Here is an 18,057-nt window from a genome sequence, read left to right as displayed (position 1 = left end):
AAAAAATTATAACCTAGAGAGAAATAGATAAAGTGCAGTTAAATTTTCCAATTAATTATTTAGGAATTCTATTATCCTCGACCATGATCTGCCCACCAAAAATTCAAATACGAGTAGATCAACTTAGAACACTTAACGACTTTCAAAAATTGTTAGGAGACATAAATTGGATAAGGCCTTATCTAGGCATACCAACAGGAGAGTTGGGACCTTTATTTGATATCCTAAAAGGTCCATCAGATCCAAATTCACCCCGCATGTTAATGCCTGAAGCAAGAGAGACATTAAAACTCATTGAAACATATATGGAAAATATGCATCTGGACAGAATTGATATAAGTTTGCCTCTGCTATTTATTGTATTACCAACTAAAAATATTCCTATGGGAGTATTTTGGCAAGAAGTTCCATTATTATGGATACATTTATCTTATTCTCCTAACACTATTCTTACTAGGTATCCTGAGGCTGTAGGACAATTAATACTCAAAGGAATAAAAGCAGCAAAGAGAGTTTTTGGAATTTCTCCTAATAAAATTATTACTCCATATACTATCGATCAGATTAATGAGTTAGCTAATGAGTTAAATACTTGGGCAATAATCATGTGCAAATCTACTTGTTCATTTGATAATCACCTACCATCCAATCCTTTGTTGTCTTTTTGGTCCTCACATCCTGTAGTTTTTCCAAAAATGACAAGAAAAACACCTATCATGAATGCTCCAATAATATTTATAGATGGGTCAAATAATGGTACAGCAGCAGTAGTTACCCCTGATCAAGCTTTTACATTTTTAGTACCCAAACAATCATCTCAAAAAGTAGAGCTTAATGCAATATTACAAGCTTTTGTGATGTTTAAAGATTCTGTATTTAATTTATTTTCTGACAGTCAATATATAGTTAATGCTATAATATCCCTTGAAGATGCTGGTAGAATTTCCCCTTCCTCTACTGTTTTCTCTTTGTTTTCCACTATACAAAGTCTAATCTGGAACAGAAAAGATCCATTCTTCATAGGACATATCAGGGCACATACAGGATTGCCTGGGGCCCTTAGTTTGGGCAATGATTTATCAGATAAAACTACACATGACATACACGTTTTTTCAATACTAGAAGAAGCTACAAATTTTCACAAATCCTACCATGTTCATGCTAATACATTACAAAAGCGTTTTAAAATAACTAAGGAACAAGCTAGACATATAATAAAGCAATGTCAAAATTGTGTGACCTTTTTACCACAAGTTAATCTTGGAATCAATCCTAGAGGACTGATACCTAATCATATATGGCAAATGGATGTCACGCACTTGCCAGAATTTGAAAAATAAAAATATTTGCATGTTACAGTTGACACTTCTTCTGGATACTCGATGGGCTCCCTTCATACCGGAGAAAAAAACTAAAGATATTATATCTCATTGCTTACAAAATTTTGCCACTGTGGGCATTCCAAAACAGTTAAAAACAGATAATGGCCCTGGCTATACTTCTACTTCTTTCAAGCAATTTTGCTCATCATTTGGCATTACTCATATAACAGGTATCCTGTATAATCCACAGGGACAAGGCATAGTTGAAAGAGCTCATCAAACTATTAAAATGTACTTACTAAAACAAAAAGAAGGAATTGGGAAGGGATATAAATCCCCGAAAGATAAACTTAACATAACCCTTTTTACTCTAAACTTTTTAAATTTGGATTCATCAAGGCTTAGTGCTGCGGAAAGGCACATGTGTCCAAAAAATGTACATAAGCCCAAGGTACTTTGGAAGGATATTCTAACTGGACAATGGAAAGGTCCTGACTCAGTGATTGTCTGGAGTCGGGGGTCTGTTTGTATGTTTCCACAGGGAAAACAGCAGCTGATTTGGATTTCAGAGAGACTAACTAAAGCGATTTCTACAGACCAAAAAGAAGACGATTTGGCTCAAATCCATAACAGCTGATATTCAGAACTCCAGTTTAGCTATCCTTACATCTGCGACTATGGTTCTCCCACACCTGGAGGCCATGAATAATGAGCACCATTAAGGCCTATTTCAAATGTAAAAAACCTTGAGGCTTACTTGTGGGAATACCTTCAAACTCATATGCAAGTTACAGGAAGAAGGATGAGATATCAAAAGAAGAGTCAAACCCAGGTGGTAGAAAGGATGCTTTTTTCAATTTTATTTTTTGAGCTCATACAGACCTAGGTTAATGCTTTTCTGATCAGTTTTATTTTTTGATCAGCTGTGGAGTTTTTAAACATTACAATGGAGATTTCACCTGTGAAAAGCTACAAAGCCTCTACTATTGTGATATGTGTGCACATTTGTGTTATGTGTTGTTTGTTATGTGTGCACACTTGTGTTATGTATTGTATGTCTGTATGTGCATATGTCCATATATCATTTATGAGAAGCGCTCATGAAAATTTAAGCAATGGATCCAAATATCTTTTATTCACGTGATTTAAACAGTTTAATTTAAATTGGGTAAACAGTTGAAAGTAAAGATATCTTTAAAATTAAGCTTACAAGTTTTTCTAGGTGTTCAAAATGTTAATGTCTATGAAATAGTCTACCTAAATTCAGAAATTTACAAGGATTGTTTTAAAATATGAAGATTAACAGATCTGTTTGTTTACTTTCACCTTTCCTTTTCATTATATCTAGTAATTCTGTTCAGGATAATGTACTAGATTGTTCAGAGGATTGTTTTCTTAGTACCTGCTGGAATGCTACACGGTTCTTTAGCCATCATTGCCAGAATTCCTGCCTTCATCCCAGTTCCAGTGAAGACAAAAATAGAAGAATTTCTAGTACTTCAGAATTACAGCTACCATCATCACAGCTGTTGCTGTTTCTGCTGCTGCTACTACAGCTTCTGCGATAGCTATCACAACAAACTGTACAAACTGCTGCATCAATAAGTACTCAACAAGTAGCACAAGAAGCTGCTTACAGAACGTACCTGGACTGTGTATCACTTATATGCATTATGAGCTAATCTATAGATAATTGTAATAGTACCAGGGTATCTTTGCTGACAGTGTCATCGGTGGTAAAATTTTTCCAAAGGAGCCGTCTATGGCTTGGTATCATGGCATTTTGTATCCTCCTCCTTCTGCTTGTAGCAAGTTATTTATGGTGCTTGTGTAAAAACCACTATGGTCGTTATCCACAAGTATGGCTATATATGTTGGGCTGGTAGTCAAAGACGGGTAAGATCCAATTACAATGGTACCAACCTAAGCCAGGAAGCTGATGATTTGAGGTCAGACAATCCAATGACGGGTAAGGAACATATGTAGTATTGGACAACCTAAAACAGGCACGGTCCCTAAACCACATACTTGTTGTTTAATTAAACAAAAGGGGGGAGATGTTGAGAGCCACAACCAAGTGAAGATGGCGCCTGGCAGTTTGCCAGGAGGACTGCTTGTGAGGCAACGCCACCGAGCCATTAAGATGGTGGAGATTCCTTATTGGCTGATTGCTGTATCTGGATAATACTAATTGAATCAAGCTGTGTGTAATCAGTTAGGTATATATACCTCTGCTGTCTCGCAATAAAGCGGTTCTGGCTACCGTGAGTGCCCGCTCAGTTCCCACTGAGTTTCCCTGCAATAAAGCAGTTCCTGCTTCAACCTTCAAGTTGCTTGTCACCTCCCGGTTATTTGGCCCAGCCGGACTGCAGCACCACCCTCTGGCTAAGTACTTATTGACTTTGAGGGTTGAACATCTGAACATATAACACACAGGAATTCCTGAAACTCCATGTATTTGAATTTTTGAGTGGGCCTCCCTCTCAAATTACCTCCAGAGCTGAGGAGAAGCCACCCTCATACAACCCAGGTGGCCTTCCTGCCATTCCACAAACATCCCAAATGTGTCTCCATTTCAGGTCACTTACATTTGGGCTCTGTCTGCCACAACTGTTCCTGAAAGATGGCAGATCCTTCTCTCTCCCTCTGTCCATTCTTCATGTCTAAGGAAAGCCCTGTCACTGGTTCAGAGGGCCCTTCTTATCACTATCTAAAATGGGGACTCTGACGACTCTGTCTCTCCCCTCACCGTGACGTGATACTCCACAGTGGGTGTCTCTGCCTGACTCCACACTCTACATTTGATCCTGATGTACATTGACATTCATTTCTGTGAATGTGGGGTTATTATCTTTCTCCTCATCTGCACTGCATACTCTAGGATGGTGGGACTTGGCTTTAACCATCTACCTCCAGTCAAACAAGACACTCCCTGAAAATGGGCACATCACCAACCGCCATTGGATGAATTCACAGGCCAGGCCTTCCTCAGAGATTTGGTGTGAGGAATTTGGGAATCTATGTGGAGAGAGCATTCAGGCCCAAACAGGGCAGCTGTGGAGCTGTGAAGAAGAATGACTGTTGTTGCCCCTGAGCCTAGTGCCCGTGACCTGCTCTGTGATCCTAATAAGTAATGTCTGATGTTCACGCCTGCCAGAGAGTAGGCGAGAATGATTTCCAACGTCTTTTCTGTGGTAACCTTCATGACTGTGTGTTTTCACCAGTTAGTTCTTCCCATTAGAACTTCTGGATCTGAAGACTTGAGAGCCAAGTTTAGGCCTTGCTGGAAATGATGCCCGAGATGTCCAGTTGCCCAGCTCTGCTGCACTGATAACAGTGTGAAAAGCCTTGTTGGTGGGCGGTGGGATAACCCTTACCACTGCTTTGTGTTCACAGGGGGAGGGTGGGATTTACAAATTGCTCATGGAAAAACATAAATAAAATACACTTATTGTGTTTACATTAAGTTGGTTTGATAGAAAATCCTGGGTCTCTGTCATGGTGACCTTGAACATTGATGTGGTTTGTCATTATCTTATGTAGATTTCAAGACCTTTGAGTATAGACTGAGGAGTAAGGTGCAGGAGACTAATACTACATAGCTCTGCTGCATGACCTCCAAATTTAGTGAATTGTACAGTGAACTAAAAGCAGTCCAGAGATAGAGTTTATTTGGACTTTACCTTCATTACAAGATTATGGAGAAAAATTTCCTAACACCTACCAGGGGCCAATGAGTGAACAGTCCAGTTCAGTTCTAAATGTATCTTAGAAAACTCGTACCTTTGGTTGTGTCATGCTTGCCAAATAGTGCTTTAAATATGGGGAAATTGGTGAGGGGAAAACCCAGGGTCACTTATAGGAGAACAGGAAACTGTGTCCCAAGTCTCAGTCAATTCCTAACCACTCATTACACCTCAGCTCAGATAAAACCATGTGGTAAATGCTGAGTAGAAATGAGAACTCAGAATATATCATTCCTTTCACCATTGATGTATGTTTGAAAAGTCCCAAACAGAGAAATTGTTATTTATGATGTAAACACCACCAGGAAGGAGAATAAACTAGTCTGAAAATCACACTCCTCCAGATCCTCATCACAACACAATCTGAAGATGCACGTAAAGAAAAGGAACCTTAGGTGCTGCTACATTGTATTTCTTGTTTTAAGAATGAGAGACAATTGTGGGTGATATTCATCTTACATTGGTAGGCTTCTGTTTAAAATTATACATGATTTTTTTAAATGCCAGGATGTGACAAAGTGAATAGGGAAATTCCAGTCATTTTTACAAGCAAGTGATGAGAGAAGCCAAATACAGGCTCAGAATGAAGAAACAGGTTTTAAATTCTGTCAGAGCTTTGTGGGTTCACATAGGAGTTGGGCTCATGCAGAGAAACCCACCCATGTGTGGAAGTCTATTTCCCTTCCTGATCCCCCTTCCCCACATGCCCCTCCCCCTCCATTCTCCTACTCTAACAAACTAGAATTCCTTTTGCTTCTCAATTATCTTATATTTCATTGGTTCTTTATGTTATCCTATCCTCCCACCACCTTTTCCTGAAAAGTGGTTTTTACGTGAAGAACCCCTCAGTCCTGAGCATGTCCCAGGACAGGAAAACCACACAGTGTCCATGAAAGATCCTGGACCTGTTAGAGGTTACTCCCATGGGAACAGCTCTTTGGGGAAACCCACCATCTTCTCCTGGTAAACTTTATCAAAGGCTTCAGCTTGGGCCACTGTGAGGTGATTCTTCCAGTCCCCAGAGATGCCTGGAAAAGATGAAGTAGACGCAGACCAGATCTAGGGAGAGGTCTTAAGATGGAGACCTCCTCCCTGCTCTGTCAAGACAGCAGAGTGACCCCTGGGTCATTGGTGAGGCCTTCTCCTCCCTGGACACCATGTGCATTTCCCCTTCTACCTGTCTGGAAAGTGTGTCCTGACTGCCCTTCTCTCCCAAACCATCCTGCACAGAATCCACAAGCAGCGATCCTGGCTATAAATCAGAACATCTGGACTGGAACTAAGTCTGACCACTTGTTTTTTGAGCACTTTGGCCCAAGCTGACAAAATTTCAGACCTGGGTGATGAGAGCAGGTCACACCTAGTGTCTCTGCTTTGGCCAATCCCTGTGATCATACCTTCTGCACAAGGAACCCATGTTGACCCCTTGCCAGATCCAGTGGCTCCAGTCCCCGGGGGCTCAGAGTCTCCCAGGACGTCCACTCTCCTTCAGCCAAGTTCCTTGGTGCTTTGAGGCTCTAGGTGAAGGGTCCTTGTTGGTTGGGACTCCATCCCTGGGACTGCCCATTTGCTCTCTCGGCTCCATGACACAGTCTTCTGATTCAGTTTCAGACTTGCCAGGCTGCCCCCTCCTCAGGGTGTTTACCTTTCCTGCTCCTGACCCCAGAGTGCTGTCCTCGCAGACACCTTCACCTCTGTCCACTGGCCTCACTCAAATGTTTACTCCAATGCAGTGACTCAGTGGGCTCTCAGCTCAGAACCCTACATCTCCATCCTCGTTCATAGCAATGATCAAACCTGATACATTCTGTGTACTTAGTTTTTGAATGTGCATAAGGTATGCACTTCTAACATATTAGGGTATGAAATAATTTTCACAAAATGCCTAAGAATTACTGCTTAAAGGAATTATACCGTATATGCTCAATAAATATTTTTGGATAGGATTGATAAAAAAATGAGGAATAGACTAGCTTTACAGACAAGGGTTTTAAAAACTCCCTGGAGGGGATACCCAGTGACAGTGGTGGTGGTGACATGGGTGCTAAATATATGGACATGATTCTTATCCTTTACTTATGTGATTACAGCATTATGCATCATATACATTAATTTTCACATAGCAGACTGATCTAATAAATTAATAAAAGAATAACAATAGCTAAACCAATGTAAGATGTGCATGTAAACAATACACTCAGATGAATATAAAGTAGCAGCCTATGTCATATGTCGTGACTGTCCTAATACCACACACGACTCCCATTTTCATAGTTATCTTCATTAGTAGAACAATCTTTACTGATTTCTTCTGCTGGGCCTGGGCTCCTCCCCAAGTCCCATCCCCATCTCTGTTTTATGGCTCTGGGTTCCAGGCTCACTGGGTGGCAGAAATCCTGACCTCCTGAATATCCCTTGAAGTACTTAGTATATTGATTCCATGGGTCACCCTTTCAGATCCATGTGAACTGGAGGAATATGGCAAAACAGGTCCTGCCACTACTTGGAGTAGACATTTTCAATAGGCCTGAACCCAAGGGTGGGGACATGATTCGTCTTTCCTCACAGGAAGGAGGCCTTACAATGTCTCATAGCAAATGCCCTCCTCTCCACTCTCTCCAGTCGTGTCTTTCTTTGTGTATCTCTCTCTTTAGGGCAGTGCTCTGTGGTAAGTCACCAGTGGAGTGGCCCAGACTCCACCATCTCCAGAACCCCCCTCGTCCCCAAGAAGGGGTCAACCTTCTCCAGGTACCTGCAGCCCATCCCAGTCCCATAAACACAGTTTTCCTGAAGGGCACGAGAGGCTTTCTGGGCCATGAAGGATTCAAGTTGAAATGTCCCAACACCTGCATTCTCAGTGCCGGGGGCAAACACAGGAATGCCCACGTAGTCTACCCATTCTGAAACCAGGGCATTTACCTTTTCTTGTAATTAAGAAAGGCTTAGTAAATAAAGCTTCAGGCAATATTTCAAAGTTGGACATCTTGTTTTGTTTCATGACTTGGAAGGAGCTGTTCTTGAGGACGGAGTCCAGTTCTTCTGGATTCAACTTCTTTCCCAGGAACTGACAGATCCTCTCTATGGTGCTTCTTGGGTCCTACGTGTGAACATGAAGAGGGAAGCTGTGAAAGGCAGGACAGCAGGACTTGGAGGATGGGAAGGGGTGTTAGGAGGGCTGTGGGAGGAAGAGGAGGGGAATGACATCAGATGGGAGAAGCCAGCTGGGGATGCCAGAGGAGGGAGGCAGAGACAGGGCCAGCAGAGGGCGTGAGGTGTGTGGTGATGTGGAGATCACAGGGGCTTCCCAGGAGGCTGAGTCAGGACACCCCAAAGGCAGAGGCTGGGGTTTCTAAGGAGACGCCTGAGATTTCAAGATAAGGCAGCGAGACAAAGTCCCCAAAGGCTAATCCTCACACCAAGTGATCCTGCATCCCTTGACTGACACTTTATAACACACTGGGCTTTACAATGTCTCCTTAACTTGACCCCGTGATTATGGATGGGTTTTCCTGTGAGATCACAGCAAGGAAACAGGTCATTATGAGAAGAAGGGATTTCCTTGTAGACCTAGAGCTCCTGTCAGCACCATAGTCCTTTATTATAGTCATGTTTTCAGGAGCCCCAGTCACTGAGTGACAAGAAGACCCAACTGTGGCAATAATGGAAGAACATGCTGTTGGTTGGAGAGGAGAATCCCAGGCAGTGTGCAGCTTGCTGCTGAGGTGGCTGACATGGCACCAAGGCTCCTCCCTGAGGACCGGCCTCATGCTGAGGACACAGCAGAACAGGAAGCAGCTGCAGGAAGGTGACCAGGGTCCCTTCTCCAGGGGAAACAGATGCCTGAGCCTGTGGCACATTCTCTGTCCCCAAGACACACCCACAGGACAGGGGTTTTCTAAGGTCTGCTCACTCCTTTACTTTTTGTTCATTTTTGACCACTTCTGAAAATGCTTCTAAATATTTTAAAGCTTCCCATTCTGTGTGGACCTGTGAGCCTCCCACAGAGCCCCGTGCATCTCTGTGCCATTCATGGGCAGTTTTTTCTGCACCAGCAGAAAATTAACGTTAGGCTAAGTACCTCCTCAAAGTGTGACGATCCAGTCAGTGTAAGTGGCACATCTGCAAACTCAGATGAGAGTATTTATTTAGTTGGGAACATTCAACATCCTCTCCATTTGCTATTTTGAAATATATACTTAGTTACTCTTCTCCACAGTCCCACCCTGTGCCTCAGGTCACTGGAAGTCATTGCTGTTCCCAGCTGTACCCTGCACCCACCCACCAGGGCTGAGCTCATCCACAGGCCCTGCCTGTTACTCCAGCCCCTGACCCCTCACAATAGTCACCCAAAGTGGCACCTCACATTCATGTCACTTTGTCAGTCAAGGGGGAATCCAGAAAGGTGGACCTAACTCTGGGATTAGTGCTTTCTGCCCCACCCCTTCTGATGGCTAGGTTTCTGGGAACAGATAAGGTCCTGCAGGCAGAGAACTCAGCAGGCCCAGGGGGTGGCATAAGCCGTGGCACTCTTCTGGGTTTGTGAGAAGGCCCTTTAGATGATGCCAGACTCAATAGTTTGGAAGATATGAAGAAAGATCTTGGAACTTAGGGAGGGTCTCACAGAAGCTGGAAAATGGAGGCCAAAGTTCATCTCCTCTCAGTGACCTTCACAGCCTATGCTTTGACAGGAAACATGAAGGGGACACCCTGAAGACCAGGGACATCGGGGAGAGAGAGGATGTTGGGATGCTATAGGTGCCGACTATGAGAGGGCGCTCACCTTCTGCAGCTCTTCATAACTCAGCAGCAGGACGTTCTCCCTGTCTCTCATGGACATCCAGCCCCGAATGTGCTCGAACCATGATCCATAGGGCACTGTGGGGCAGGCACAGGGGTGCAGGTTACACACTGTCAAAACAGGTCTGAGCCATCTGTGTCACGCTACACATATTGACAGCTTGATTCACTTATAATTGATAAATGCTGCTGAAAATAAGTAATGCAATAGAGAAGGGGACCTTTTCTGAATTCATTCTATGGAACTAGTAGCATACTGATACCCAACTGGGAAACACAGATTAAGTAAGAAAACAACAGACCAATATTTCTGCTGAACATAGATACAGAACAGCTTATTAAAATTTCAGCAAATCCTATTCAGCATTAAGATTATACTCAGGACATGTTGTGTTCACACTTTAGGATTGTACATCAAGAGATGTTGATTTCCATCCAGGGATGTAAGGTTGGGTCAACACAGGGAAATCCATAAATGTATTTCACCACATCAATAGAATTTGCCTTGACAGAGGAACTTGGCTGAGCATCATGAGGGCTGTGTGTGACAAACCCCAAGCCAACATCATGCTAAATGGGGAAAATCTGGAAGCATCTCTCCTAATATCAGGAACAAGACAAGGATGTCCACTTTCACCACTGCCATTCAACAGAGCTCTAGAGACTCGAGCCAGAGGTGTTGGCAGAGAAGGGAATCAAAACCTCACCAGTGGGAAAGAAAGAAGCCGCGTTATCACTGTTCGCAGGTGATAGGAGGCTCTGCTGTGAACACCCAAGAACCTTTCCCAAAAAACTCCTAGAACTGATCAATCGAGGAAAATAGCAAGACAAAAAAATCAACATTAATAAACAAGCACTTTTCTTCATCACGAGAATAAATCTGCTGAGGAAGAATTCAAGAATGCAATTCCTTTCACAAAGGTTTCAACAAATACCCAGGTAGTGGAATGTGATGGTGCATGCCTATATCCCAGATACTCAGGAGGCTGAGGCAGGAGGATCGAGAGTTCAAAGCCAGCCTCAGCAACTTAGGGAAGCCCTCTCTCTAGATAAAGTATGAAAAGGGGCTGGGGATGTGGCTCAGTCATAGAGCACTTGACTAGCACCTGCAGAGCCCTGGGTCTAATCCCCAGTGCCATAGAATAATAATAATAATAATGCTGAAGTTATCATGTTTTAAAGTCTAACCAGTCTCAAGTCATACTGAAGAGGTATAGTAACAAAAAAGTTTGCTAATATCAAAACATTCACTGAGATCAGTAGATTAGAATAGAAGACTCAGAGACAGACCCACACAGATGGAGTCAAATGATCCTCAAGAAAGACACGAAAAGCAAATTTTGGAGAAAACAAACCCTATTTAATAAATGGTGCTTGGAAAACTGAACATCTACAGGTAGAAGAATGAAGCTAAATCCTGCAGAAAAATCAACTCCAAGTGGATCAAAAAACAGGAATTAGACCATAAACACCGAAACTACTAGTGGAAATCATAGTGCCTATCCTCCGACCTGTAGGTGCAAGCGTTACTTCTGTAAGACTCCTAGTGTTCAGGAAAGGCCAGGAGTTGATAAATGGAGAGGCTCAAGTTGAAAAGCTTGTGCACATTGAGGAGATGAGACAGAGAGAGAGGGCTCACAGAAGGGAGCAAAACCTTTTCCAGCCAATTTTTCTTACAGAAGATTAACATGCAGAACATAAAAAGAACTCAAAAATAAGTTTGTTATTATTATTTCTTTCTTCTAATTAGTTATAAATACAGTAGAATGCATTTTGATTCATTGTACACAAACGGAACACAATTTTTCATTTCTCTGGTTGTGCAGGAAGTAGAGTCCCACCACGTCTGCACTCACACATGGACTTAGGGTAATGATGTCCATCTCATTCCACTGTCTTTCCTGCCCTCATGTCTCCTCCCCTGCTTTTCCCAATCAAAGTTCCTCTATTCTTTCGTTGACCACCGCCCTTGTCCCTTTTGGTTCAGGATCCACTTATCACAGAGAACATTTGGCCTTTGTTTTTTTAGGATTGGCTTACTTTACATACCATGATATTCTAAACCTCCATCCATTTACCTGCAGATGCTATGATTTTATTCTCTATTAATGCGGAGTAATAGTCCATTGTGTATAAGTGCCACAGCTTCTTTATCCGTTCATCTGTTGAAGGGCATCTATGTTGCTTACAAGTTTATCTATCGTGAATTGAGCTGGTATAAATACTGATGTGGCTGTGTCACTATAGTCTGCTGATTTTAAGTCCTCTGGGTAAAAACCAAGGAGTGGAATAAATGGGTCAAATATGGTTCCATTCCAAGTTTTCTAAGGAATCTCTATACTGCTTTCCAGAGTAGTTGCACCAATTTGCAGTGCCACCAGCAATGTATGAGTGTGCCTTTTCCCCTTACCACCTCCTACCACACTTCTTCTTGCTTGTATTTTTGAAAATTGACGTTATGACTGGAGTGAGATGAAATCTTAGAGTAGTTTTGATTTGCATTTCTCAACTTGCTGAACATTTTTTCATGTATTTGTTGATTGATTGTATATCTTCTGAGAAGTGCCTGTTTGGTTCCTTAGCCCATTTATTGATTGGGATAAGACCAAAAAACTTAACACCAAAAACCAAATAACCAAATCAACAGATGGGAAATCACAATCATTTCTCAAAAGAAGAAATACAATGGCCTACAATTGTATGAAGAAAATTTCAACTTCTTTAACAACAAGAGAAAAGCAAATAGAAACTACATGGAGATCGTGTCTCTCTCCAGTTACAATGGCAATCATAAAGAACACAAATAGGAATAAACACTGGGAGGGACTGAGTGAAAAGGAGCACATACACACTATCGGGATTGGAGATTAGTACAACACCATGGATATCAGTCTGAAGTTTCCTCAAAAGACTAGGAATGGAGCCAGCATGTGCCCTAATCATAGAACTCCTGGGGATCCATCAAAACAAAGATAGCACACTATAGCAACACATGCCCCCCAGGTGGATAGCAGTTCAACTCCCAGCAGCTGAGCTATGGGACCAGCCTTGGTGTCCACTGATGAATGGATACAGAGAATGTGGTTCATACACAATGGATTTTACTCATCATAAAGAAGGACTAAATTATGTCACTTTGAGGAAAATGGATGGAACTGGAGACCAGCATGCTGACTGAAACAAGCCAGACTCACAGAGTCAAGGGTTGTCTGCTTTCTCTCATATGTGGAAAATACGCAGAAGAAGAATAAAATAGATATACCAAAAAACAAGAGAAAGACCAGCAGAATAGAGGACACAGACCTGTATGTGAAGAACACTCACCGTTTCCTTGGATGAACCATTGAAAATACTGTTCCAGTGACTCTGGTTGCTTACATAGTTTCATCATAGACCGATGATAATAACCTGACACAAGAACATCTTTGGGATTTCTCATGATATATATCACCTTAAATTAGAGAAAATGAAAAATCAGTCTCAGTCAGTCATTTCCCCACCTTGATCTTGATCTTTCCCTGGGCAGTTCTTCCTTAATCTTTATTAAACATGATGGATTCCTTTAATAAAATATTATAGCGTTCATTCACCAAATACACATCTTAACGTTCCTATTACATGGTCATGTGCCAGGAGTAGAGGGGGAAGACTTTGTCTCTTCTTTCTGGGATGCTTGTCTACTCTTCCTGGGAACCTGCTGGAAAGTTTTAAATGGTAAGTGGTGAGGGGTGTGTGTGCTTTCCCACAATGATCACTAACAGCACACTGGATTAATAAATTATGGAATATTCAGATTCATAGCACATACAGCATTCTCACACTCAAGACCATTGATGAGTCTCACATGTATGACATCCAGACAGTATGCAAGCATTTATAGAAAATTCAGGAATAAGCAAAAGTAATCTGTGGCTGTAAGTCTAGGGAGTTTGCCCTCAGGTGGTGGGCACTGATGGTAGACGGAGACTTTCTGGATTATAGAAATGTTGTACATCTGGTCTGCATGATAGTTGACCTACTGTGGGCATTTGTTCATATGAAGAGGCTCTTGTATACGATTAGTGAACACACACACACACACACACACACACACACACCACCTGGTACTTAATCATTAGAAACTAACTTTGTATTTGCGCCAACTTTCTTGGAGTTGTTATTGGAGGACTTATGTCGCTACAGGCCTCAGTTTTCTCAGGCAGAGGCTAAAGGAATCCAACAGGAGACATGCAAATGGGTCTATTGGAGCAGACTCACTGTTAGGCACTTTGTGACATTTCCAAGACACTTGGTTATCATTCTATGATCTTGGCATCATTTAAACTTAAAACATGAAAAAAATCAGAAGTCAACCTTAAGAAAGGATCTTCCTAAATATAGTCTTTGGCATGTAAAATCTTGGATAACCACTGTCTGTGCTGATCATCCATCAGCCATGGGGAGGCTGGAGAGGCTGCTGATCTAGAGCACAGTGACGTGGTAATGACGCAAGCCCTGACTCCTAGCAGTCCCCTGGATGTGAGCATTCATCAGTGTATGCAGGCTCTGCTCCCCATATATGGGCAACACTGACTTGGGTGCTTCCTCGAACCTGGCAGGAGGCTGTTATTGAGTGAGATTGGCGGACATGTGTAAGAGCTGTATGCAGGAACACTCTAGTGTAGATGCGGTTATAATTCTGGTTACACATGGAATGTGGTTTTCTAAGATTCTGACTTGAGCCAGTCGTATTACCCCTGAATTCAGGTGAGGCTAATCTGCAGAATGGTCCAACATCCTTGCACTCAAGAGTGGTCTGGTTGTGGCCACATGAACCTAAATAATATCTGGGAATGGCTGTCTCACCCAATCCACCCAGTGAGCACACACCCCAGCAAGATCTGCAGGGTGACCTAGGCACATGGAAGGGGAACGCATGGGCTGAACATTAGGCACTGACCTTGGCCTTGGAAGTGAATAGAGACTTGGGGAAGAGATGGAAGGGGAGGTGAGAGGACATGAGCCGTGGACCTTCTCTCTCATTTAATGGTTTGTAACCCACATCTGTCTCTATCCAGGGTGAGCGTTCCCAGGGGGGCACAGATCGAATCCACTTGGTATCACCATGGGAGTGAATCAGGCAGAGAATTTCAATCATCCAGTGGGTTCCTAGAGAAGGAAGGAAAATTGATGGTCGCTCACTTCAACCTGGCTTGTGAACAAAACTTATGATAAAATACATGACATGCACTTTACCATCTGCCCATTTTAAGCATGCCATGGGGTGGTGCTGAGCAGTGTTCAGCATGTTCCTGCTGTTGCTCAGCAGATGTCCAGAAGCTTTTTGTCTGAAAAACTGAAACTCTCTGCTCCTTAACAACATTTCCCTACTAATTCCATCTTTCAGGCCCTGGAACCCACCATGGGGCTCTCTGTTTCTGTGAACTTGACTACACTTTGCCCCAGGGATTCCTATACTATTTGTCCTTTTGTGCCCATCAGACTGCACTTAGCATGAGTCCCAGTATTGACCTATATTGTAGAAGGAGTCAGCCTGTGTCCTGGTTAAGGCTGAATCTTACTCCATTGTATCAACTCGCCACATTTTGTTTACCCGTTAAACTACCAGTGGATATTTGGATGCTTGCAACCCTTGGCTCTTGGCTGAGATCCTTCTAATATGTCCCAACTTCCCTTGACTTTCCAACCTCGTGTCCCTTCAAAGGTCATTGGCCCCAATCCTCGCCCAGTTTGCTGTGATCCTGCTCCATGCCCTTCTCCTGTAGGTGCATGACACATGTCCTTTCAGTCCCTTGAATTTTCCAGGCTCTTTCTGATTTCAAGTCCACGCTGACCCTCCTGCTCTACAGTACCCCTCCACCACATGACCTCCATTCCAACTTTTCCTTCCTGTTGAGCTGGTATTTCACCAGTAGGTCTTCACAGGTCACCCTATTCCACACCCTTCTCCGTGCCACCACACAAATGCCCAAATCTGCTTAGGATTCACTCCTATATCTCACTCTAATACCTCAGACGACCCCTGCTGAGCACTTATGTCACTCTGTCCTAGTCTGGATGCAATTGGCCTGGGGCACTGCCTCTTCTTCCCCAAAGCAGGGCTCACTGGCATGGAGAGGTCAGGCCATCCATCTGCTGTGTAAGCGAGAAACGCAGCCATCGCCTTTCCCATTGATGGTCCCTGTCCTGTTTCCTTACCTGATTTGGGGTAGGTCACCAATACTGTGTCTTCATCCTTTATCACAAACTGAGCACATGCTTCTTTCAAAACTTCATAGCTATAACCAAGCACAGGGAAACGTAACCCTTCAAACCACAAGTAGCCATCTGTCATGGTGATGAGCTCTCTGTGCGAGGTGCAGGGGTTCAAGCTGTATCCACCATTGGATGTTGGGGGAGGTACTGGGAGAATGGACTTTGAAGTAAAGTCAAAAGAATCATTAACTTTTCTTGTTGTCAAATTAACTGGGTGATTAAACAAAATTGTGACTGGTGATCAAAGTTTCTTTTTATTGAGCAATTTAGGAATCATTCAGGGAATGACAGGATCAGGATGTGAGCATGAGTTCATAGACAGGACCCCATGGCAAGTGCTGCAAAATAACCCCACTGAGCAATGTGTGGGGCCTGAAGAAAGCCATTTTTTTGTTTATATGTGTTTTGAAGAGTTTTCATAATAGAAATTTTACATGAAATCAATAGATACAGTGTAAGAATAATAGCCTGGAAGGACTTTGTGGAACTGTGGATGGAAGACTCTTGACTCTAAAGGACAAGAACCTGCTTCAGAGTCAGCAGACAGAGGGCTGGACTATCACTGGACTCCAGGGTCCAGTCCTCCCTTTCCTCTGATTCACATGTGGGAGTGGGTTGCATGCTGTCAGGATTTAGGGACTGAGATGAGGGAATCTTCATATCTATCACATCAAAGATCCATCGACGCTCTGTTTCTTCCTTGGTTGAGCACTCTCAGTGCCCAGGGGACTCAGGGACCAACAGCTCCACATGTTCAAGCAACACGCCCATCCAGGGGGCCCATAATAGTGACCTACTAATTCCAGGAATGCTGAAAGATGCACCTACATTTTTGTCGGTTCCCATGGGCTTCTGTCAGCTACAAGGAAAAACAGCTGATCAATGACGTAAACCCCACATTGAAGGCAACAGGGTTTCCTGTAGATGTTGATGATCAGGAACAAGAACACTTTCCACTCTTCCTGCTGATTCCTGGGAGAATCAATAGACTGAGCACTTGTGTGTTGAACTAGGAGCTGTGGACACTGAATCTAGATCTATGTGGCCACAGACTGCTGTGTGCATCCTGGGGAGAATGACCAACAGTCGGGGCACGGGTATTCGTCTGGCTGAAGGCAGAGAGGAACTGAGTCAGTCAAAGTTGCAGGGGCACATGTGCTCTGGACAGACAGAACACTGGGCCCATCAAGACCAAAGAGCTACCTTTTATAAAAGGGGAAGCTGGTTCATGAGTTTTGTTTCTTTACTAGTATTGTCAAGTAATTCTAGAGAGTTATGGCAATCACGTGACCCTGTGAGTGCTCAGTAGTTATGGAGTGGTGACATGTGTCTAAAGCACTGAGCACACTTAATATGTGTCACCAGTTACACCGTCCACCAATCCCATGGGTTGAATGAGGGAGTGTGGACACCACCAGGCGACAGAGTAAAATGGTGAGCTTTCTGGTGGTTTAGTGGTGCACTGTGGTGACACGTAATAGTTGGCTTCATTTTGACACAATCATACATGCATGGGATGACATTTTCTCCACTTCTGTCCCCAGTGGCTGTGATGTTCCTCCCCCACTTTTCCCTCCTCTATCCACTAGTATTTATGTACTTACGCTTTATAGCGATGCATTAAGGTGGAGCCCACTGTGCTGTATTTATACTGCACACTGCATGGTTTTGTCCACTCCACTCTCCATTTTCTCACCTCCGGTCCCTCCTACCCCCTCAGTGTTTTTCTTCTTCTCCACTGATATTCCCTCTATCTTTATGATACCAGAGCACCTGCCCCCCCCCCCCACACACACACACACACACACACACTCCTCACCTTTATTTTGACCTTCGTTCCTCATATGAGCCAAGTCATCTCACCCTTCCCTTTCTGAGTTGGCTTATTTCACTCAGCATGACGTCCTCCAGTTCCATCTATTTATTGGAAATGCCAT

At 43.2% G+C, this 18,057-nt stretch overlaps 1 protein-coding gene across 1 annotated transcript; it reads right to left on the bottom strand.

Annotated features, from left to right (window-relative positions):
• Positions 1–5,983: 5,983 nt before the first annotated feature.
• Positions 5,984–16,199, bottom strand: LOC139702669 (sulfotransferase 2A1-like). The gene is made up of 6 exons (XM_071604268.1): positions 16,064–16,199; positions 14,805–15,013; positions 13,190–13,316; positions 9,849–9,943; positions 7,988–8,165; positions 5,984–6,096 (listed from the first exon to the last, which is right to left on the bottom strand). The coding sequence occupies exons 1-6, from the start codon at positions 16,197–16,199 to the stop codon at positions 5,984–5,986; spliced, it is 858 nt and encodes a 285-aa protein (XP_071460369.1).
• Between the last annotated feature and the right edge of the window lie 1,858 nt (positions 16,200–18,057).

This window comes from Marmota flaviventris, chromosome 18, assembly GCF_047511675.1.
Source record: "Marmota flaviventris isolate mMarFla1 chromosome 18, mMarFla1.hap1, whole genome shotgun sequence".
NCBI classification, from domain to species: Eukaryota; Metazoa; Chordata; class Mammalia; order Rodentia; family Sciuridae; genus Marmota; species Marmota flaviventris.
Note: the sequence above shows the minus strand (reverse complement) of the source record. Positions and strands in the feature narration are given on the sequence as shown.

Excerpts from the sequence above, each read along its gene's own strand:
- LOC139702669 (XM_071604268.1), bottom strand. The coding sequence starts at position 16,199 with ATGACAGATGGCTACTTGTGGTTTGAAGGGTTACGTTTCCCTGTGCTT. Across the intron at positions 13,317-14,804 it reads TATTCACTTCCAAGGCCAAG|GTGATATATATCATGAGAAA; the intron begins GTCAGTGCCTAA and ends CTCTAATTTAAG. Across the intron at positions 6,097-7,987 it reads TTTCTTAATTACAAGAAAAG|GCATCTCTGGGGACTGGAAG; the intron begins GTAAATGCCCTG and ends CATCTTTTCCAG.